Source organism: Dreissena polymorpha, chromosome 13, assembly GCF_020536995.1.
Source record: "Dreissena polymorpha isolate Duluth1 chromosome 13, UMN_Dpol_1.0, whole genome shotgun sequence".
In the NCBI taxonomy this organism is placed as follows: Eukaryota; Metazoa; Mollusca; class Bivalvia; order Myida; family Dreissenidae; genus Dreissena; species Dreissena polymorpha.
The window spans coordinates 37,360,696-37,386,588 of record NC_068367.1 but is presented as its reverse complement, the minus strand read 5'-3'; the positions used below and the strand labels follow the sequence as shown (position 1 = coordinate 37,386,588).

Below are 25,893 nucleotides of genomic sequence, written 5' to 3'. Positions count from 1 at the left end.
AATTTGGTGACATTCTTAATGTGGTGAAACAATGTCCTATATCGAAAATGAAAGTGGCGCTCATAACAGGATTTATTTAGTTTAAACCTATTTTTTAGCTCGGTTGCATTTAAAGTACTTACTACTTATTTGTAACCCTTTCGAGTCCATTTCCAGCGCCTATAACCAGTACATGGTGTTTTTGGGGGAGATCTAAAGAACGCTCTCACAGTGGGGATCGAACCCGTGACCTTCCGGTTGCTAGGCGGACACCATATTCAGTATATTTATTTAAAAACACATGCGATAATGACTGCACACAAAGTGACTTTTAAGCAACAATGGTTTAATAACATATAAAGCACATTCCGAGATTTTTTTAGATCTTTTAACATAGGGATATTGTGTTGGCCTTGAGTTTCGTTTCATACATTTAATAAGGTCTCTTAATTCGTAATAAATTAATACACATATTAAATACGAACAAACGATATATGAACAAACATTAAAATGTTTTGCGTCCTCTATGAACATTTATCAAAGATAGCAGTCTGCATATGCACACATTAATAGGAGTCACTGTCTTTGATGTACTGGGAAGATAAGACAACTAAGTTCACATTATGTGAATTGTGCAATAACAATTGTTTCAAACGCTATCTAGTTTTTTTCTATCAATAAGCCAATAAAACAGCTTTCAAAAGTATAGCAAAAGGCAGGCATTTTTGTCCACGTTTTGTTTTATTTATGTTAATGCACATCTTGATTAGTAAAATATGCAGTAAATAAGACATATTCACCATCAATTTTGTGTGTTTTATTTTCTCATGAAAGTTTGACAAGCAAATACAGACATATATAACAATGTTTTACATTAATCAACGATGCAAAAACATGATTTTTAAATGTGTACAAACTCCTATTTTTTGGATCAAATTACATAGTTTTATACAACTCAGTATGAATAAGAACCTTGTTGTGATCTAATACATAAGATTTTTTTTCAAGAATTAAGTTTCTTACCTAAACTAGTTTTGGTACAACAAGTAACATAATATAACTTGTGGATATTAATTCCATTTTCGTTTACTGTTCAACTCATGTTAGATTGTTTCCCTTACATTTACTAACTGTATCTCTAATGCTCATGGTAAAAGATCTTACCACAACAACTGGTGTTTAACCAACTAGCACTTCGTTAACTTCCTAAACCCAATTATTTTTTGCTTGTTTTCAACCAAATACATTTGTATGACCTTCCCAATGCGCATGAATTCCCAAAACTCAAATTAGTTTTAAGCCAAATTTTCGTCTGTTTGGAAGAATTATTCATAACTTGCTTTTTATGGGATTTATAATGAAGAAAGTGTAGCCAAATATTTTTGCTCATTCAAAAAAGGAAATTTGTATCCATTGTTAACTTTGGCAGAATATGTCAAATCTTGCTTTTTAATACCGACAAATTGCAATTTTTCAATTGTTGACTTGAGAAAATAAGCCGTCATTCATCATTTGAATGCACTTGCTTTCTAAGATCCTAATTCTTCAAATCACTGGAAAGTAATATATCTTTAAACACTTGTAAAGTTATTAACATATTAACCTTAATATAATTAAAATATATAAAGCATAAAGTATTAATTCAGTAAAGAATTGTGTTATTTCATCATTCTGACCATGGAATATTTCCCTTGACCCTTCACATTTTCAAATTAAGGATCACCACAAGACTCCTAATTTCCAAAATCTTCTGAAATCCCTCACAGGCCATGCATAGGCCATAAGTCTTTGAGATCACTTGCTTGTAGGAAAAAGTCCACTGTCAAAGTCAATTCCGAGAACTTTGAATCCCTGCACAATCAGTACATCTGTGAGATCACTTCTTCGTAACAACAAATCTGCTACTAAAGTAATACCAAGAACTTTGAAGCTGGCCTATAACTTTCTTTTTTTACCATTTTGTACTGAGGACTACGATTCTTCTTCAAACCACAGTGTTTGCTTTTCTTCATATTACCATTAAGTACTAAGTACTCGGTTACTAATTCAAACCAGTGTTTTCTTCATTTTACCACATACTGCTAATTACTCAGTTACTACTTCAAACCACAGTGTTTGCTTTTCTTCATTTAACCATGTAGTACTTAGGAATTGGACAGTTGTTCAAACCACAGTGTTTTCTTCATTTAACCATGTAGTTCTAATTACTCAGACACTTCTTCAAACCACAGTGTTTTCTTCATTTTACCACATAGTGCTAATTACTCAAACACTACTTCAAACCACAGTGTTTTCTTCATTTTACCACATAGTGCTAATTACTCAGACACTTCTTCAAACCACAGTGTTTTCTTCATTTTACCACATAGTGCTAATTACTCAAACACCACTTCAAACCACAGTGTTTTCTTCATTTTACCACATAGTGCTAATTACTCAAACACTACTTCAAACCACAGAGTTTGCTTTCCTTAACGCAAGACATCCCGTGATGAGGTCGCCAGGCATCATCCTGATCCGAGAAAACTCATCTGTGTTGGCGTAGCGGAGTTTTGTTTGAGGATCTGTGTAAGCAGCCTATAAGTAAAGCAAGATTTAGCATGGTTGATAGCATGAAGTTTATTTTTAAGTATATATGTGTCGCATTGTGCAAAAACGGTGCTTATATCATGTGCGTATAATGAAGTCGCAGATTAGCATGTGCAGATCACACAGGCTAATCAGGGACAAAACATACCGCTTTTATGAATTTTTTGTTTCTAGAAAGTCTCTTCTAAACACAAATCCATTGCTGCCAAAAAGTGCTGTCCCTGATTAGCCTCAGTGTGGACATGCATTAAGCCCCGTTTTAACATACCGTGCCATATTTATTTTCACCATGCGCTATCATTTGAAATCTTTGTAATACTTAATTCTAATTTGACTTTAATCAAAGCCTGAAATATTATTTAGAATTGTATGACCTACACATAAATAAATTTCATTGGTTGAGAAATTGGTCGGCAAACAACAATGTATTTAGTATTAATTTTCTTCAAGGTCGCTGTGGTGAAATGGATATGGTGTCCGCCTAGAGACTTGGAGGTCACAGGTTCGTTCCCACTGTGGGAGCGTTCTTTTGATATCCCCCAAAGACACCAAGTACTGATTCTAGTCCGAGGAAACAGACTTGAAAGCGTTTCAAATAAGTAGTTAGTACTTTAAATGCATTTGTGCTAAAATAAATAGGTTTAAACTAATATTCCTTCCATCAGTCAGTATGCCTATCTACAGCATGTACATGTATCCGTGATTATCATATCATTTTCAAGGGTCCTTATTCAATAACAGTTTACTAACGAAACTTTGGCAACAAACCATCATTTAGTTTCACAAATTGTATTTATCACTCATTATAAAAAATCTTAGTTTGAAAACTTCTTCTGCCAAAACTAAACCATTATAACTATTACGAAATATTCAACAATTGCTTAACAATACTCACTGCTAATCCAGATATATCAGAATATTTCACTGCCGGTTTAAATGATGGTGGTGCATCAATCATTCCATCTGCAATACAATACAAAACGGGTCATTGACAAATCCTTAATGATATTATTACACAGAACAGTCCGTTATATTTTATAATTATACTAAAATGTTTTTGATTCTGAAAGTCAAATTTCATATGCACTTAAATGAATACATGTAGATGCTACTCAATGGTCCCTAAATGTATGGGTAAATTGTGTAGAAACAAATTATTATTCAAGGGGCAATAAATTCCAGAAAACATACTGCAGGGAAAGAACATGAACATGTGCACAAGTCCACCCAGTATGCATACTGCATATGAAATTTCATCAAATTTTAATCAGAAGTTCATGTTATCTGACAAAGAAATGTAAAATTCTGAAATAATGTCACTTTTTAAAGAACTTGAAAATACCCATGGTGTGGGACAACCTAAAAATGTACGCAGGACCACCAAAAAGGGATGCCAAATATGAAGCATCATAAAATTTAGATTCAGATACCCAAATTGAAAGGAATTATTATTCAAAGGGCAATAACTCCCTGAAAAATAAATGGATCAAAACAAGCTGAAAATATGTGCATGTCCTCCCAAACATAAAAACACATTTCAAAAAAACTTTCATCAAATTGAGCTTGTTTATCCATGAGATCGAAAAAATCTATTTCAAAATGACATATTTAAACTCTAAGGGCAATAACTCTCTGAAAATTATCGGACCAGAATGACCTGACAAAGATTGGGCATGTCCACCCTATAGGGATGCTTCATATCAAGGCAAACCTTCCTGAAAAATCAATTGATGAACAAAAAATTGAGACAGATGTGCATGTGTACCCAATAGGAATGCTGCATATCAATTTGGATCTCGTGCCTGAGATTTCCTGTTACAGACGGAAAGTGGAAGGAAAAAACAACAACAAGAAAGAAATTAAGGAAAGTTTGAAACACAGACAATGTCCGGTCCATCAAAATTAGCATTCGGAGTGACAGAGTGGCAGCTTCAACTACCCCCTTTTGGGAGCATTAAAGTATTAACAGTAATTTGTCAACATCCTTTTTTTAAACTTAAATCATAGATGAACATAAGCTACTGGTAAATTCTCAAATCTTTATTTTTCTCTCAATTGTATACAGGACAGTTCGTAACATTTACTTTCTTTCTAGTAATAATATTACAAAGTAAGCATGCATGAATACCCAGACATACCATTTTATACTAAAATCTTTCGCTTAAAAGCAATCAAACCAGCATGAAATACCAGGCTTATAATAAAAGATTCGACAAAAAGCAGTCATATTTGAGAAAACCTGAAAAATCACGCTTATACTGAAACTTTCAATAAAAAGTTATTAAACAAACGAGCACTCACAAGTTGTATCATCCGGGCCCCAGGGTAAAGCCCGCTCTGCAGTTATAATCTGTTTCAGGTTCTTCCAGGCACGAGCCTTCTTATTTGCCGATGTGCCAATGCTGGAGTGCTGAAAAACAACAACAATGAAGCCTTGTTTCTGCCCAAGTAAGAAAAGTACCTATACTGCTCCAGTACTGCTTGGTACTGTAACTTAAGTGCAACAAGAGTGCCAAACTGTAACAAGATACGCCCGTTCGAAGGTTTTAGACACCATGCTCAATGCTTGAAATACACTAAGTGACCTCAAGACCTAGTTATTTACCTGGCAAGACCCATATTTGAACTTGACCTAGATATCATTTAGATGTAACATCTGACTAAATTTGGTGCAGATAAGATGAAAACTACTTCAATTAGAGAGCGGACACCATGCTAAATGCTTGAAATGCACTATGTGACCATGTGACCTCGTTTTTGACCCGGCATGACCCATATTGGAACTAGACCTAAATATCATCTAGACACAACTTCTGACCATATTAGGTGAAGATAGGATGAAAACTACTTCAATTAGAGAGCGGACACCATGCTAAATGCTTGAAATGCACTAAGTGACCTCGTGATCTAGTATTTGACACGGCATGACCCATATTTGATCTTGACCTACATATCATCTAGACACAACTTCTGACCAAATTTGGTGAAGAACGGGTGAAAACTACTTCAATTAGAGAGCAGACACCATGCTTAATCTTTGAAATGCATTAAGTGACCCCGTGACCTAGTTTTTGACCCGGCTTGACCCATATTCGAACTTGACCTAGATATTGTCTAGACACAACTTCTGACCAAATTTGGTGAAGATCGGATGAAAACTATTTGAATTAGAGAGCAGACACTGCTGTGGACGCCGCCCGCCAAAGGTGAAACACATGACAAACACATACATTGTGTCTGCAATTTTGTGCGTAATTATTTTATTATTATTTTTAAGAGATTATACAAACTGTTGTACCATATCAAAAATACAACTAAACGTGTATTAAATGCAATCAAATACCAATACATAATAAGAGCAAGTGTTCAACCAGTGTTGTCAAATATTAACAAGAGATGTGTTTGTCAGAAACACAAGCCCCCTAATGAGCCGCTTTGAAGCCATATATATGACCTTTTACCTTGAAGGATGACCTTGACCTTTCACCACTCAAAATGTGCAGCTCCACGAGATACACATGCATGCCAAATATTAATTTTCTATCTTCAATATTGCAAAAGTTATGACCAATGTTCAAGTTTTGGTTAAAGTTTTGGGACACACACACACAGTGACACACACATACAATTAATGACAGACAGGCCGAAAACGATATACCCCCAATCATTTGATCGGGGGGCATAACAAGAGCACCGTATAACGGGTGCCACGCTTGGCTGCGGGTGCAGTTTTGAATAAATGAAAGCTTGTCAGATTTTTTATTTTTTTTAGAGGTCACAGTGACCTTGACCTTTGACCTAGTGACCCAAAAATGGGTGTGGCATGTAGAACTAATCAAGGTGCAGCTACATACGAAGTTTCAAAGTTGTAGGTTGAAGCACAATGATTTTAGAGCCAATGTTCAAAACCTTGACAAAATGTAAAGGTTTTAGCACGACGTGGACGACACGACGAGCTGGCTTTGACAATACCTCGGGTTTTCTCTGAAAACAGCCGAGCTTAAAATTACCAGAAGGATGGATTTGATCATATATCCATAAAGCATATTACATGTACCACAAAGTTTGGCTGCTTGAAGACCTGTGTTTTCTGTGTAGCGGTGGGGCTGTCCCTGGACTTACCACAAAGTTTTGCTGTTTGAAGGCTTGTGTTTTCTGTGTAGCGGTAGGGCTGTCCCTGTACTTACCACAAAGTTTGGCTGCTTGAAGACTTGTGTTTTCTGTGTAGCGGTAGGACTGTCCCTGGACTTACCACAAAGTTTGGCTGCTTCAAGACCTGTGTTTTCTGTGTAGCGGTATGGCTGTCCCTGGACTTACCACAAAGTTTGGCTGCTTGAAGACTTGTGTTTTCTGTGTAGCCGTAGGACTGTCCCTGGACTTACCACAAAGTTTGGCTGTTTGAAGACTTGTGTGTTTTCTGTGTAGTGGTAGGGCTGTCCCTGGACTTACCACAAAGTTTGGCTGCTTGAAGACCTGTGTTTTCTGTGTAGCGGTAGGACTGTCCCTGGACTTACCACAAAGTTTGGCTGCTTCAAGACCTGTGTTTTCTGTGTAGCGGTAGGGCTGTCCCTGGACTTACCACAAAGTTTGGCTGCTTGAAGACTTGTGTTTTCTGTGTAGCCGTAGGGCTGTCCCTGGACTTACCACAAAGTTTGGCTGTTTGAAGACTTGTGTGTTTTCTGTGTAGTGGTAGGGCTGTCCCTGGACTTACCACAAAGATTGGCTGTTTGAAGACTTGTGTGTTTTCTGTGTAGTGGTAGGGCTGTCCCTGGACTTACCACAAAGTTTGGCTGTTTGAAGACTTGTGTTTTCTGTGTAGCCGTAGGGCTGTCCCTGGACTTACCACAAAGTTTGGCTGTTTGAAGACTTGTGTGTTTTCTGTGTAGTGGTAGGGCTGTCCCTGGACTTACCACAAAGTTTGGCTGCTTGAAGACTTGTGTTTTCTGTGTAGCGGTAGGACTGTCCCTGGACTTACCACAAAGTTTGGCTGCTTCAAGACCTGTGTTTTCTGTGTAGCGGTAGGGCTGTCCCTGGACTTACCACAAAGTTTGGCTGCTTGAAAACTTGTGTTTTCTGAGTAGCCGTAGAGCTGTCCCTGGACTTACCACAAAGTTTGGCTGTTTGAAGACTTGTGTTTTCTGTGTAGTGGTAGGTCTGTCCCTGGACTTACCACAAAGTTTGGCTGTTTGAAGACTTGTGTTTTCTGTGCAGCCGTAGAGCTTTCCCTGGACTTACCACAAAGTTTGGCTGCTTGAAGACTTGTGTTTTCTGTGTAGCCGTAGGGCTGTCCCTGGACTCCTCATCATAAATGCTGGATATAGAGTCCTGGTCAATGTTGATGACAGTTCCTTCACTCTGAAATATAATAAATACAATTAACCAATAAGTTTTCAGCTTAAATTTAGAACTCATATTGGAACTAGTCAGAGCAATTTTTCCTTGTAAAAGAATTATTGAACATGTTGTTATACATTTTCCTTTATGCACTCTGCAAAAGAAAATTAAAATTACTTCATAAATTGTTTTTAATAGACTTTATACAGACCAATTTAAAAAATGGTTGTTATTGTAAAATAAATAATTTGTTAATCATAATATACTTTCTGTACAAACAATTGAACAGTTACCTGTGTATGACTCTAGAGATTCAGAATAGGTCAACATTTTTACTTCTATGGGTACAGGCAAACATCAACTACATGTGTAACTGATCATTTTGCCAAGTTGTCACACAAGACAGTAGGATATCAATAACTGAATATGTACAGTATAAATAAAAGATAATAAAACCCAATTAAGGCAAAGTGTTTGGCTAAGTTAACCTAGTATGAAGCAACAAAGTCAGCTAATTGCGATGTGTAATGGATCTGTAGTGTATGTGACATTGAGGAAGTAAACAGAATAAATATAAAGATAATAAAAGAAAGCCAACAAGCAGTGAGTTTTTTATAAAGTAGAATTGCAAGTTTTTCAGTTTTTTCTTTCCAGTCACTGTGCCTGATAGATTGTCTGTGGAAAGGCCTGCAGAATTATAAGAGCCTGTATTAACCAACCAATTCTTAGACTTTAGAATAAAGAATACATGTAGACTTAGAACCAAAATTACGTCTTGCATTTGAATATATACAGGCTTCCACTGTTGAATATATCATTAACAAATGTTTTACATGAAGAATGTTGTTGATAGAGGTGGTTAATACCAAGTCAAAATTAAAGCAATTTATAAATTTGTTATTTACATTTTTTTTTATTCTTAAACTTAAGGCTAAGAATTGTTAGGTGAAACCTGGCCCAGGTTAATTATAAGCATTGGTAAAATCCTGTTCCAACTTCATTAGCCACCTGGGCAATTGACTTTAGATTGTGTACGCCTTGACTAGTGCTCATTCTGTATCCATGCTTTAACAGCTCTATTTTTCACAATGTGATGACTTAACATGAAATTTTAATTTCAAGTGTACTAGTCCCCAGTGCCAGACTAAGCACCGGTGAGGCTAATAGGCAGTGCAATTTTTGGGGCCCACCCCCAGGCCCCTTATTTAGTGCCTACTAGGATGCCAGTGCCCAGTCCATTTCACTTGTTTTAATGAACCAACCTGCAGTGCCAAGGCCGGCAAAATATAAAATGTTCTTTTATAGTTACGAAATGTCTTTATAATACCCTAAATGCAAAAACAACATATTCACATCATGATAGGATTAAGTATTTATGAAAACCATCACTGTAGTCTGTATATTTACGTATTACATATAACTTATTACATATATTCTGTAATCTCACTATAGGCTCCAAACAGTTCCGGGACAATAGGCAGTTGCCTACTCTACATAATTGATAATTTGGGACAGCTGGTCCTATTCCCAAAACCACAAAAGAATCACAGCACCATTTGGGAATGACTTAATACTGTACACGACTGATATCAGCAGATATGACAAAAATGAGAGAATATGAACTAGTGCTGCAACAATACGCCAAAAACGGTATTGCAATATATTGTCAGTTCAAAAACCTGTATTGCAATATATTGCAGTATATTGTTTACTTGTACCAGAATTATAACTCGACAGCTAATCACCAAATCCAACTTAACTACATGAACATAACTTTTGTATTGTATGTCTTAGGTTCTAATTATATTCTATTGGCAATTCTAGCCTTTTTTACAAAATGCTGTATAAACACTATTAACTCTTTTTCTGGCTTTACAAAACATTTTGTTATGAAATATTAGTATTGTCATTTTGTCCATTGGATATTCCCATTAAACATGCTGTGCAATTCATTGTGTACTGAATAGTATAGTGTATACAATAAATCTCTGGGACATTAACATTAATTGATTATAAATATGCTGCAAGTACAACATTACCAAGTCATAATTTTATTCAAACTGGTAAAGCATATTTATTGCTCAGTTTACAGTTCAACTATTCTTGCTGACTCCCATGTAACAACGATACTCCGTAAAATAGACTTTTAAGAATGCTATTTTTACGTAACAATTTATTTAACTAAACCCCGATTTGTTTTGGTTTAAATTGATATCATTATTTCAGATGACTTTTCTGGACAAAATGTAAATGAATTTTTGTAGAATTTTCATACCAATATGATGAAAATCGTATCGCAATACAATATGCGTATTGCGTATTGCGATATACATGTATACCGATATACCGGTATATTATTGCAGCACTAATATGAACCAGCAATTTTTGCTGCCCAATTGGGAAAGTACTTGAACCAGCCGTATTGGGAAAAAATTGCCCGAATTTGGGAAAATTTGGATTGTGAAATCTTCAGATTGGTAAATTTGCGTATTTGATTTTTTGCTCACAAATACTTTCAAATTGATAACTAAGTGTTGTCAAGTCATCAATATTATATTTACTTAATAGGTTTAAGCCATAGAACTGCATTATAAGCCAAACTAACTATAATATAGTATATGTTGCATTTTATTTATAAAAAAAATAATAATTCTGTTTCAAACCTTAAATTTGAATTTGGTGGACAGAAATTGGGAAATATGTACTTTTTCGCAATTGGGAAAGTGCTTTTTTCAGGTACTTTACAAAGAAGGAAAAAAATTGCTGTATGAAGAAACAAAACGTTTTTTTGATATTTTTTCTATGAGTTTTTTTATATATATGAAAATCTTGCTGTGAATAAAAAATTTATTAATGCATAAATATCAAATGAATACATGTACTCTTACATACATGCCATTAATTTTCAGACCAATTCCGGGACATTGAGCTCAATTTTCCGGGACTTTTGCCGATTTTCCGGGACATGTATACATAAAGCGATATATATTGACATATATGCATTTTGGGTATGCATTTTTTTCATATTGTTAATTGCTAAGTTCGAAAGCCTATCCGAAATACACTTAATCTATTAACCTCAAATTAAACATTACTACTTCTGTTACTAGATATAAGCCACGTGTTTTTCGTGTTAGAAAAGAGCAACAAATTGCTTTTGTGTACATGTCACGTCATCTGCATGAAACGCGTGGGCGTATCCACGGCAGCATAAAAACTTCGTAGCGCATTTGTTACCATTTAAAGATGTGATGAAATAACGTCCGATCATGGCGTTTTTTCCTACTGAACACACGTAAATCGCCTGACGTGATGTTCATGTTTTTATTCAACACAATATACACCCACACTTTCCATGCGACGTTCAACATGTCTGCATAATTTTCGCGCGCTTTTTATTGAGACAAAGGATAAAGCATTGTTTATTTGACGCTAGTATTTGTTAATGTCGCGTAAGCATTAAAATTCAGAAGCGTATTTGGATTACAAATTGAATAATGCTCATTTGAAAATCGAACGAAACATTTACAGTTGTGCGTAATTATTTCAACAAACTGCAATAAAATCACAACGCGTATGAAATTTACGTCATTCGTCGTCTGCATGATCTTACTGCAGGTACAGGTATGCCCCTGCGAAAATTTGTTCTAGAAATTGGAACGGTTCTGGACCTGTTCTATAACATCAAGAACAGTTCTAGAACGTTCCATATTCACGTTCTAGAACTATGTTCAGGAATTGTTCCAGAACAGTTTTCTAGAACAATTCAAGAACATTTGTGGAACAAGGCAGCAATTAGGCTTAGTTCTGAAACTGTCCCAATAATATACAAGAACATTTTTAGAACATTTCAAGGACAAAATAACACATTAAGAACTCTTTAAGAACCAGTAAGTTCTACAAAGGTTCTAATAGGGAATAATTACACATATATAACAGGTCTAGAACCAAGGTATACAATTGTTCTACAAATGTTCTAGATCTACATATTTAAAATAAACTAATTCAGACAATGATAATTTGACTTCAATTTCAAATTAGTAAGTTCTACATAAGTTCTAATGGGGAATAAGAGCACATATAGAACAGGTCTAGAACCAAGGCCTACAATTGTTCTACAATTTTTCTACATATTTAAAATAAATATGTGTAACAGTGTGATATTACCTCCCTTTAAAACGTTCTTTCTTATATTAATTATACTTATTGTTTATATATAATGTTGGTGTGAACAATAGTATACTTATTTTCTAATTGTGTAACTATTTGAAGTATATTGTTGTAGTTAAATAAAGTTTATATATTTTCTTATATAAACTTTATTTAATCATGGAAGTTCAGATCAATGATCGATCAGTTAGGCAAGGAAGTCAGGTTATTCCTGATGAATAGTTCTCAGTTACAAGTTCTGAGAGGAACAATGTCCTAGAACTGTTCTAGAACATTTGTTCCAGACTTACTAGAAGCAAACCTTTGGAACTGTTCTAAAACATTTCTAGAATTGTACTGGAACACATCGACTGGAACTGTTCTGTAATCATACTGAAAATCTACTATAATTTTTTAGGAACAGTTGATGAACGTTAAATGAGAATAATTTCTAGAACAATTGTTCTTAAACAGTTCTGGAAATTTATACAAGAACAATTCTGGAATAGTTTTAGAACAATGGTTCAAGAATTGTTCTAGAACAAACATTCAGAACTGTTTTAGAACTATATGTTCTACAAATTATTCTCATTTAACGTTCAACAACTGTTCTAAATCATTGTAGACCATTTTAAGGATGATTCCAGAACACTTCTAGTCATTTGTTCCAGTACAATTCTAGAAATTTTATAGAACAGTTCTAAACGTTTCGCAGGGGTCAGACTGCTTACGAGTGTTGTCGCTCATTCATAGCTACGTCAACAAACTGCCATATAATCAGTATACAAGTATTGAAGCCAATTAACAACCACCTTAAACAATGTCGCCTTTTCGATTTGACTGGGAACTTGGGACAATTGATATGATAAGAGGACCCCTGTTAATTGATCGATTTTGACACGTAGCGTAGTCACCTATTTGAGTAGGCATTGCCATGAAGACGCTGCGGATTAGTGAGATTCTTGAGATTTTGGCTTGCGTTTTCTGTACTTGATTTCTGTAGGCAAGAAGTGCTAAAGTTGCTTGCAAATCATATACATGTACGACGAGATTAACAGCTCATTTAGACTATAATTGTTTGCATGCAATACACATAAGGGATGTGTAAAATGTGTTAAGGGTTTCTTAAAACAAGATAAGTTGTGCACTGAGAAGCAATAGTCGGGTTTCTGTACCATTTAATAACTTTTTACCTCAACAAGTATCGTTCGAAATGATGGATGCTCCTTGATGATGCGCTTTGTCAATCTATGTGTTAATAATCACCTAAAAAAATCTATTATAAGCCTTGGTGACCTTGACCTTGAACCCAGTGACCTCAAACCTCATCACAAGGTAGAGGTCCATGCAAGGTACCTACATGCCAAATATGAAAGAGATCGTTAAAGTAGTGAAGGCCCTATGAGAAACTGTAACAAAAGCGTGACGGAAAATCTATTATTAGCATCGATGACCTTGACCTTGAACCCAGTGACCTCAAACCTCATCAAAAGGTAGAGGTCCATGCAAGGTACCTACAGCCAAATATGAAAGAGATCGGTAAAGTATTGAAGGCGCTATGAGAAACGGTAACAAAAGTGTGACGGAAAGAAGTAAGGAAGGAAGGAAGGACAAACTGGCAACCATATGCTCCGCCAAAATTTTATTTTGGGAAGCATAAAAATCATGTTTTGCTTGAAAATTCGTTTAAAACACATACATTATATTAATAATATATTTTCCCACTTCAAGTAATGCAATCAATAACATATAATACGGCTAATTAGTGATTTTCTATAAAAATAGGCCCTGAAGACCCGAGACCTGGTACTTTTAACCACAGAGGGATACACAATGATTTAGTGTAGTGTGACCTTAACATAATTACATTTCTTGTAAATCAAATAGCTTTTGCCCAAACTAATGTCATCTACTTTCAATTCAACTAATGTTCTTTTCAAATACACTTTATAATTTTAAATGGACTGGGTCTGGGGCTTCAACATGTTCAGCACATATTTTATCCAGAAACACTTGTATTTAAAATGTGTAACAAAATGAATTAATATTACCGATTTTGAATGTTTGGGGTCTGTGAAATGTGGTTATTACATCATGAAATTGCGAAAAATCACAGGGGCCAGTAAACAAAAAAACAAAAAAAATCAGTATATGTACGAAAAAGGGCACCAACGCAATCCAACTACCGGACATGAATTCCAAGGCACTGCTACACAATTCATATGTTTATCACCAAAAACTCTGCACAGATTTACAGCAAAATAAATTATCTCTAAAAGTTGGTACCTGTGTCATTCCATTCGACGCAGTATTAAATCGTCCACAAGGCCTCAAACACGAGAAATTGTCCAAAATTTGGTCGATTTAGCTAAGCCTTAATTGCATGTACCATCTAAACTTACATCTTCAAGATTCAACCAACCATGGTGCAACAGAAATATTAGAAAACTAGCTCGAAGAAATAAGCGGGCTTATCGAGCCAGAAAATCTAAAGATCACACAGATTGGAATGTTTACAGACAGATCCAGAAAGAAAACCAGAAAGCTTGTAGAAATGCCAGAAATGATTATGTTAGAGACATGATAAGTGAACCTGGAGGCAACAACAAGAAGCTTTACGATGAATTCTCCTCAGTGTTCACGAAGGAAGACTGCGAGAACCTTCCAGACCTCGGAAAGGATATCCCAGTGGAGGCACCTCCACTGATGATCCAGGTCAAAGGTGTGAGGAAACTACTAGAAGCCATCAACCCACACAAAGCATAAGCACCAGACCAGATATCATCTAGATTTCTGAAGGAAATGTCATCGGTCATAGCCCCAGCACTAACCCTCATCTTTCAAGCGTCTTATGACCAGTGCCAAGTCCCTACTGATTGGAAATATGCCAATGTCACTCCACTTTCCATACAAGAGCTGTCAGAAGACAGCGCGCTCGACTTTTCAAGTGCTTGACAGTATAACGTAAGCTATCATTGGGAAATTAATCATATTCAATAAGGTCAAGGTAATATAGTCATATTCTAACTGGAAAAGGACCATAATTGAAACATATTGATCGCGCTTATGTTTTAAAGAAGTGGTACATAATAGACGATTCTGAGTTCAGGTATATTTTCCACAATCTATTGAACATATGTAAAGACAAAAAACAAACTAATAAGATTATATTTCAAGTTTGATAGCAATAGCTTGGGTGGGATCGTTGGACGGTCTTTCAAAAATAAAATAACAAGTGTTCTGAGATCGGAGACATATGCCCCTCCAGACCTAGTGACTCCAATTTCAATAGGGGTCATCTACTGTCCAAGGCCAATTTGCATGTGAAGTATCAAACCAATCGGTCAATTCGTTAATGAGTTATTGATCGGAAACAATTTTCTCACTTATTGTGACAGTGACCTTGAACTTGAAGGGGTCATCTACTTTCCAAGGCCAATACACATGTGAAGTATCAAGCCAATCTGTCAATTGGTTGACGATTTATTGATCGGAAACGATTTTCACACTTAGTGTGATAGTGACCTTGACCTTTGACCTAGTAACCCCAATTTCTATAGGGGTCATCTACTGTCTAAGGCAAATGCACATGTGAAGTATCAAGCCAATCGGTCAAATCGTTGACAAGTTATTCATCAGAAACTTTGTTCACACCAAGTGTGATAGTGACCTTGACCTTTGACCTAGTGGCCCCAATTTCAATAGGGGTCATCTTCTGTCCAAAGCCAATGCACTTGTGAAGTATCAAGCCAATCGGTCTATTCATGGAAGAGTTATTGATCGTTTACGATTTTCACACTTAGTGTGATAGTGACCTTAACCTTTGACCTAGTGACTCCAATATCAATAAGGGTCATCTACTATCCAAGGCCAATGCACATGTGAAGTTTCAAGCCAAACAGTAAATCCGTTGACGAGTTATTGATCGGTAACGAAATGGTTTACCGACAGATAGACCGACATCCAGTAAAACAATATTTGTGTTGTTTACCGTGTTAAAAAAAATATATTTAAGTGTGTGAGGGGGGGTGTGGGAGGGGGGGCGATTCTGGGGGGGGGGGAGGGGGGGGGCGTGGGGGATGGTTTGGGTGGAGTCCAGTGGGTAAGTATTGTTTTGTCAAAGTATGAATCAAATCTGATCCTAAATAAAGAAGTTATGGCAATTTAAGCAAAATTTACTTATTTGACCTTGAGGTTCAAGGTCATTCAAAGATCAAGGTCAAATTCACCTTGCCAGGTACAGTGCCCTCATAATAGTAAGAAAGTATTTGAAGTTTGAAAGCAATACCCTTGATACTTCAGAAGTAAAGTGCATCTAAACACAAAATTTTACAAAATATTCAAAGTTACATGTATTTAGTCAAAAAAGGGCCATAATTCTGTCAAAATGCCAACCAGAGTTATGCAACTTGTCCTGTACAGTACCCTTATGATAGTTAACGAGTGTTCCAAATCTGAAAGCAATAGCTATGATACTTTTGGACTAAAATGAACCAAAACACAAAACTTAACCAAATTTTCTAAGTATAAAAGGGGCCATAATTCTGTCAAAATGCCAGTCAGAGTTACATAACTTTGCCTGCACAGTCCCCTTATGATAGTTAGTAAGTGTTGCAAGTATGAAAGCAATAGCTTTGATACTTTAGGAATAAAATAGACCTAAACACAAAACTTAACCAAATTTTCAATTTTCTAAGTATAACAAGGGACAAAATTGTCACAAAACCAGGTTTTCAAAGTGAAAAAAAGTCTGATAAAGGAAGACAACTCAAACTGAACTGATTGTTAATAATTAACCCCTTTGTTTCAAAATAAATCTATTTTTAGTCGTGGCGAGCTTGACCTTGAAGATATTGACGTAATTCTTTCGTGCGACACACCGTCCCTGATGATGGTGAACAAATATGCCAAATGATTTTTAAATCTCACAATGAATGACATAGTTATGGCCCAGACAAGCTCATTTATGGCGATTTTTGACCTTTGAACTCAAAGTGTGACCTTGACCATGGAGATATTGACGTAATTCTTTCGAGCGACACATCGTCTAATGATGATGAACAAATGTGCCAAATAATTTTAAAATCTCACAATGAATGACATAGTTATGGCTTGGACAAGCTCATTTATGGCCATTTTTGACCTTTGAACTCAAAGTGTGACCTTAACCTTGGAGATATCGACAAAATTCTTTCGTGCGACACACCTCTTATGATGGTGAACAAATGTGCCAAATGATTTTAAAATCTCACAATGAACGACAAAGTCATGGTCCCGACAAGCTTGTTTCGCCCACCCACCAGCCCGCCCGCCAACATTCGCCAATCTAATAACCAGTTTTTTCCTTCAGAAAACCTGGTTAAAAAGGGGCATTACTCTAAAAATAATGCTGACAGAGTTATGCAACTTGACATACACAATTGTCATGTTGCCATAAAGTAGTAGTCCAAGTTTAAGTTAATTATCTTTGATACAATGTAGTTTTAAAGTTATTTGACTTTATAAAAAACTTTAAACAACGGCAACGCCGACGCCGGGGCGAGTAGTATAGCTCTCATTACTTTCCGTAAAGCCTACGGCTTTCACATGTATACTGAGCATATCGTCGCGACGAAACAAGGTGATCCGCATTTTAAACCACGCGCTGAAAACGTCACGTGAGCAGTCTATCCAACCGGAAGACAACCCGTTTTTACCATCCTTCGTTTTAGCGTGGTGCAAGGTGGTCGTTTTGGAAGGTATTTGTGAAATGTTGTGTATTTCCATATTAACTGTTACGATTTGTAATTTTATTTTCTACTGCCTTGCTAAGGACGCTGTCCTAGCACTATATTTTATCCCTATTTGTCTTCAATATTAACTATGAGTGACGAACTTTCTATTTGTAATTCGTCCGAAGTTGACGAGTTTTCGGGTTTTTATTCGGATGAATGTGGGTTACAAACCACTAAGTCAGTGTCTAAACTGACTGTTAAGTCGGTGGTGATTCCAAAAAAGGAAGTGGTCAGTACGAAGGGTACTGACAAAAACAAACATTTAAAAAAGAAACAAAATAAAACTATTGATAACAGTAAGTCTTGCTCTAAGAAAAGTTCGAAAACGAATACTCACAGTAACACCGTAGATTTTTCTACATTATCCCAAGAGGAAATTTCTAATTTGAGAAAGGTTTAAGGCCTGAATACTGTTGACGAAGTCACAGAAAATGATGAAATAGCCCAGTATGGGGACAGTTTGAATTCTTTACCAAATGTGCATGTGCAAGTTGATTGCAGTGACTCTGAATATGATGAAGGACTGTGTCCAGATTATAATAACAATCAAGCTGTTAATAACAATCAAGCTGTTGGCGCAGATTTTTCTGCTGTGTTGTTTGATGGGAAGAGTGATAATACTCCCAGTGATAAAATTTGGGATTTACCAAAACTGAAAGCTCCAGAGAAAGGTTCTGCTGTTTCTCAATCACTAGCTAATTTGGTTGATACAGCATGTACTGTACAATGTGACACGGATGCTTTTATTGGGAAATATAGAATTCCTGAGAATTGTACATACCTTGGTGCTTCCTTGGTAAATAATGAGATATGGAAGGTTCTTGACAAGCGTGCAAGGTCACAGGATAGAGGAATGGTGGACATTCAAAATCTTGCAGCAGTTGGCATTGTACCAATGATAAAGTTGGCTGAGTTGCTTAAACCCCAAATTTCTAGTAATTCAGAGGCTAGAACCCTCATCTCAGACATAATGACTACTATGGGTCAGGTCCAGTACACTTTATCGCTCAGGCGAAGATCAGGCCAAACATTAATAAAAGATATTTAAATTTGTGTAATTTCAACACGCCTTTGTCGTCAATGTTGTTTGGGGACGATATTGGGAAAGAAATAAAAAATTGTGATAATGGCGTCTCATTAGGAAAGGATTTGAGACACTCACAGAGAGGCAGAGGTTATGTCCCAAGGCCCTTCAACGGTTCCCGTGGTAGGGGTTTTAACCATGGTGGTTATTCTGCTGGTTATGATTTTGGTCAGCCGATGAGGTATGCCCCTTATCCTCAAAGGGGTTCATTTAGACCTGCAGCTACATGTGTAGACCCTTTGGTGGCGCTGCTCGACGAGGCAGGTTGTCTGCACCCAGTGCAACAGTAACAATGGAACACCAGTCAAAAAACTAATGGTGAGTACAGTGACTGTGGGTAGATTGAAAGATAATGCTCATATATGGAAACAGTACACTCAAGATACTTGGATATTGCAAGCCATTTCTGGTTATAAAATTGAGTTTCTTATGCAACCAGTTCAGAATTATTTCTAAGGAAATTCCGTTCAGTGAAGATCAATTTCAAATAGTTAGAGATGAAGTAAACACATTGATTAATTAAGGGGCTATAGTACCTTCTGATGATGAGGAAAATCAGTTTATTTCTATCTTTATTGTGCCAAAAGCAAATGGGAAATTTAGGCCAGTGATAAACTTGAGATATCTTAATCAGTTTATTATATATGAGCATTTTAAGCAAGAAACATTTAAGACCGTTTTGGATATTATTCAAAGAAATGACTTTTTCACAAGTATTGATTTGCAGGATGCATATTTTTCTGTTCCCATTCATGAGGATGATCAGAAATTTCTGAAGTTTAGGTTTAACGGCGAACAGTACCAATTTGTGTGCTTGCCATTCGGCTTATTCCCAGCACCTAAGTTGTTTACAAAGATATTGCGTCCTATTTACGCATGGTTTAGATTTAGAGGAATCAGGTGTTCGTATTACAAAGATGATTCCATAAATATGCATCAGGAAAAAGAGGTTTATTTAAATAATTCCAATGATATATTAACTGCTCTTAAGTCTCTTTGATTTACTATTAACTTCAAAAAGTCTCTGCTTGCTCCAGCTCAGAGAATTGTATTCTTTGGGTTTGTTATTGACTTGTGTTTATTCATGGTGTTTTTAACAGATGAGAAAATTCAGAGAATTATTAACGATTCTGAATCTTTACTGCAGCAAACACATGTTACAGTTCGTAAAGTGGCATCTTTCATTGGTCGCATTGTAAATGCGTTCTTTGATGTGTTGGAAGCACCTTTACACTATAGAAATATGGAAAGAGACAAGTTGAAAGGGCTGGGACTTAATAATTGTTTTGATAATGTTTTGGAGTTGAGTACAGATAGAAAGCATGAATTAAGATGGTGGGTTGAAAATGCTGTTTAAAAGAATGGTATGAGAATTCGACAAACAGATATTTCTTTTCATTTAGCTACCGATGCATCTTTAGATGGATGGGGTTGTTACGTTAATGAAAATGGTAGTCATGCAAATGGAAGGTAAACCGTAAGTGAAAGGGAAAATTCTATTAATTATTTGGAATTATTGGCTATTTTTTATTCTTTACAATCCTTATTTAATGAACACAAGGATATTCATATACAAATTCAAACAGATAATGTGTCGTCTGCATCTTATATCTCAGAAATGGGTGGAATGAATTCCTTGTCTATGGATTGTTCAGCGAGTCAGATATGGCAGTGGTGTTTACAAAGTGATATATTTATTTCTGCCATCCATATTCCGGGTAAAACAAATATTCAAGCAGATTATTATTCAAGATTTTTCAGATTCAACAGAGTGGATGCTGAAGGCTGATATTTTTGCTAGAATCTGTAAACATTATTTTCAGCCTGATATAGATCTGTTTGCTTCTAGACTGAATAAACAATTGGATACCTTTGTTTCATGGTTTCCAGAGCCTGGAGCTTTTTGCTGTGATGCTTTCTCTATGTCATGGAATGGATTAAAGCCATTTATATTTCCACCGTTCAATCTGATTAGTAAAGTTGTAAACAAGATTATTTCAGATGATGTGGATCAAGCAATTTTGGTTTGTCCTGACTGGAAAAGTCAGTCCTGGTATCCTCTGGTACTATCTAATATTATCTCTTTGCCAGTCAGGCTACCGAGGCACTGGAATTTATTGGTTCTGCCCCACAACAACATGCTTCATCCACTCAGCAGGTCATTAGAGATGGTCGTGGTCACCTTATCAGGACCTCATTGGCGTGTGGAGGAGTTTCGTAAGGAGCTGCGGACGTTATCTTGTCAGCCTGGAGGCCAGGAACCAGAAAACAGTATACATGTAGCTTGGCATGGAACAAGTGGTATCTATGGTGTAGTTCAAGGGCATGCAATACCTTTCAAACAACTGAAAGTGTAGTTGTTTCTTATTTTATTAATTTGCATAAGGATAAGAAATCCTATTCTGTGTTGAATACCCACAAGTCTATGTTGTTACAAACATTTGCCATTTTTTGGTAACAATTGGTGTTTTAAGATCTTTCTCATTCCAAAATTTATGAAAGGTATTTTTAATATTTGTCCAGCATTACCTAGGTATCAGTGTACTTGGGATGTGGATGTTGTTGAAAGTTTTTGACTAAATTGTATCCTTTAGAGAAATCGTCAATTAAAATGTTGACTTTTAGATCCATCATCCAAGCTTTAGTGAAGGATGATGGGCATTATTTGAGTAAAGCCGGAGGCTAAGCATGTATACTCCCACCCTTGGCAATGATATTTAGTGTAAGCAAGAAGGGACGAGCTGTATATTGTAGTGTACGGATTCATTATATAATAACCATTCTGTTTTCCGGCCCATTTATTTCTATTTTACTTAGCAACAAAACCTTTTTTAAAGAATGGTAAAAACGGGTAGTCTTCCAGTTGGATGGACTGCCTGAGTGACATTTTCAGCGCGTGGTTTAAAATGCAGATCACCTTGTATCGTCGCGACGATACATGCTAAGCCTCCGGCTTTACTCAAATAATGCCCATCATCCTTCACTAAAGCTCGGATGATGGATCATTTTTCTTCAAAAACTCGAGCTAAAAAGGATCAAAGACCAAAGCTTTCAACTACCGTCCTGTGTCGATTACCTCTATCTGCTGTAAGACCATGGAACACAATGTTCACAGCCACTTGATAAAGTTCTTGGACGAAAAGAAGCTTCTCTCCGAATCATCAACACAGTACAGGCTCTTGCAGCAGGGTTAAGTAACAAACAACAGATCGACGGGATACTTCTCGATTTTTCCAAGGCGTTCGAAAAGGTGCCCCACCGACGTCTTTCAACAAAGTTACACCACTATGGTGTACACGGCAAGACTCTGGGGTGGATAAACAGCTTCCTCTCGGACAGACAGCAGCAAGTTGTACTTGACAGAAAGGTATCTGAACCAGCCCGAGTTACATCTGGAGTCTCTCAGGGTACCGTACTGAGGCCTCTCCTGTTCCTGGTCTACATAAATAACCTCCCAGGTAGTGTCTCATCAACTGCACGCCTCTTCGCCGATGACTGTCTACTACATGTATACAGGACCATCAGATCGGTAGATGACACCAAGGCACTTCAAGATGACCTCGTCCAGTTGCAATTGTGGGAGCAGGAGTGGTTAATGAACTTTCATCCGGACAAGAGCAAAATGATCTGCATTACCAACAAGCGGAATATTACACATGGCTCATACAACATCCATGGTGTGACCATAGACAGTAAGCTTACGTTTAACAGTCACATAGACATCACCGCTGAAAAGGCCAACTCAACATCAGCCTTCCTCCGTAGAAATCTGGCAACCTGTCGTACTGACATCAAGGCAAAAGCATACACATCTCTTTTAAGACCCCAGCTTGAGTGTGCGGCATCCGTTTGGGATCCGAAAATCCGATCCAACATCAACAAATTGGAGCAGGACCAACGAAGAAATGCCCGCTTCTGCACAGGTGACTATACCAATACACCAGCAGTGTTACTGCAACGATGAACAAGCTCGGTTGGACAACCATTGATAAGTTGAATCCAGACGCTAAACAGCCAAAGTTGTCATGATGTACAGGGTCTTTAACAACTTAGTGGACATCAATGCCAGAAGTCAAAGCCAAAAAACCCTTCTTCGCAAGGAGCCTCTTTTTCTTCCCTTAACCAAAAAGGCCCTCTTCCCCTATAGAAATTTCTTTAAAATCATGCATTTTTCTCTAAATTTCCAATCTACCTCAGTATTTTTCATTCCCCAAAGCCAGAAAATTGTGTCTTTTTTCCCCGAAAAAAATACTGTGGCCCTTTCCCCAAAGTTGGTGCTTTGGCCCTGGAAGTGTACTTATACCAGCAGGAGTGCACACCAGAGGCCAGGTTTTTTTTTAATTCAATAGTTTTAGAAAAAAAATTCACCTTCTAATTTTGAGCTTAATTGGGTTTTTCACCCCCGTTTTTTTAACTCAATTTGGTAATTTAGGGAATGACATATATAACATAATAAAAATCTACTAAGGTTCCTATATTATTTATACAAATGGAATTCAAAAAGGTACCTGTACATAACAAACAATTACTGAATTTCTGATCAAAGTTATTCATTTTTGCGTTGAATAAGACCGAGTTCGTGAAAATCGCTGCACAATTGATGAAGTTATGGCTGTTCAAAGCGATGCACCTCATTTTTTTTAAGTCATTTTGAGTTGAATACCTTGAAAATGAAAGTAGAAATCGGATGGGTCTATGAATAATTACAATAATACCCCAAAGATTGATAATCGCTGGAAAGACTGCCTTCTTTTCTTCATAGGACAGCATACAGGGCTCAACATTTATGGTTGTCCTATTGCCCCTGGCAAGTAAAAGTTGGGTTCGGGCAAATTACTTTATAATCTAGTTGTCCGCCCTGGCAAGTGCAAAAAAGAACAAAGCATTTAATTTAGACTTTAATTAAACTTTAATTGCTGTAATCATTTTGTTAAATGTGCAAAAATAAAAAAGTTATGTGGTGTATCATTTTGATCTTCGATCATTAAAAAATATGAGGTTAACAGTTAATGGGATATTTCATGTTTGGGCAAATGGCTTTACCTTCAGGGCAAGTAGATTTTCTAAGTACTGCCGGGCAAGTTGGTTTTTAGGTTAATGTTGAGCCCTGGCATATAAACTATGTGGTACATTTTTGTACGGAAAATAACCAGTCTTAAACATACATGTACGCCCGGTGTTCGTAAGAATTGCGTTAAGTGACGCAAGTTTTTTTATGGGAATTACGTTATTAAATTTGTATTTGCGTTTTTGTGTGCTTTATTTTTAATTTAATTACGTTTTTGGTTATTTTAAATGCGTATTAACGCAAGTACGCTTGTTATCTATACCCCTGAAAGAGGCCATGTCAGGGTTCGACATTAACTTTTTTTAGAGCAAGACCATCTCCTCTTAAATGTACTAGCCCGAACCTGATGTGTACTAGACCATAAATGACATAATCATAGCAAATTAACACAATTGTGTCATGTAACTGTTTAATCAGGATTTATCAGTAAATAATCAGTGAACACCAGATTTTTTTTTATGCATAGAGTAAAACAATCAAATAAAACTTTTTTTTACTTTCTTCATCAAATTCAAGCCATGGGAACTGACTCGATTTTCCATCTAGGATAAAATTGACGTTTTCGTGTTTCTTCATATTAACTTTTCGTTTCAGTTTGAGCGTTGGATTCTTTTTTATTAACTGTTTTGTCGGACGAAAATCCGAACTTGAACAAAGCCATTCTTTTAATAACATTCTCTTGTCTGCTACGCAAAAATGTTTACATTGACGATACCGATTTTCGATAGAAGTCGTTAAACATGCTCTACAGTTTTAGGACACTGCAGAAAATCATTAATATTCATGACAACTTGACCAATGGAAACCAGCAATATCTGCAGGAAGCTCTCCTTTGCGTCTAAAAATACCGATGAATCATGTGAATGCTCCGCGTTATTTAAATATACTAGTTTTGTTTTGATGTAAATAAGGGATACAAGAGTAATTTTACACATTAAAAATAAAGGTTTTCACAGCAGTTAGTTATAGTTATATATATGAATCAGTATAGATTTTTTTATGTACGACCAGTCGGACAAGCTAGCCCGCAGTTTTACTAGCCCGACCACCGATCTTACAAGACAATGTCTGTCGGACGTGCCTAAGTGTTAAACCCTGCATGCAAACCGCTGCATAGTGCCATTTACCACCGTCAATGCCTACCAGTTTCCCTTTTTCCCAACTGGAATACGCCTCTGGAATGGTCTCCCAAAACAGGTGGTCACTTCCACGTCCATAGATGTCTTCAAGACTAGGATGGGGGAGCTATACAAATAACCATGGAGCAAAATGTTTTTATCCTGATTTTAACCATTGTTCTACCCTTCACAAGTGTACATAGTTCACAATTGTGTGACAATGTCCCAGAGTGGCACAGCACATTAACCGAGAGATAGATAGAAGCCTGACCACTTATGTTTACACTGGACGAGTCCTGTTAGGCACGTAATAAGCAGTTCCCCAATAAATTGTCTATAGCTCCTTATAAAACACATCCAACGAACACTGTCCACATCAATAACTTGCTCGGTCTCCGAATATAAGACAAGAAATCAACATGTTTTCACACACAAATAATTATCAACGTCAAAAGTCGCCACTTGCCAGTTTGTAATACCGCATCGCACAGATTTTGGAACACCTTATTTGATGGGTTGAAATTGTAAAATCTTATTTACACTGATTTTTTTTTGACTGGCCCTGTGCGAAAAATCATTGTATTTTAAGGCGGAGTTGCGATCGCGAAATCATATGAAAAATAAATATGATCCATCAACACCTAATTTTAACAAACAGCATTAAAAATCAATTTAAAGTTACGAACACTGCCTTTGATATTTTACCTTTGTAACAATGGGGACTTTCTTTTTTGTTGAACTCGGGCTAGATCCTTGTTTTCCCTTTGAAAATTTTCGCTGTTTGCTGGGCGTCGCCAT

General features: G+C 36.5%; 1 protein-coding gene across 1 annotated transcript; it reads right to left on the bottom strand.

The window, feature by feature from the left end:
- Window positions 1-781: 781 nt before the first annotated feature.
- LOC127856160 (INO80 complex subunit C-like) lies at window positions 782-25,893 on the bottom strand. Its single transcript, XM_052392191.1, has 5 exons — window positions 25,801-25,893; window positions 7,804-7,923; window positions 4,870-4,978; window positions 3,464-3,531; window positions 782-2,556 (listed from the first exon to the last, which is right to left on the bottom strand). The coding sequence occupies exons 1-5, from the start codon at window positions 25,891-25,893 to the stop codon at window positions 2,428-2,430; spliced, it is 519 nt and encodes a 172-aa protein (XP_052248151.1). The 3' UTR covers window positions 782-2,427.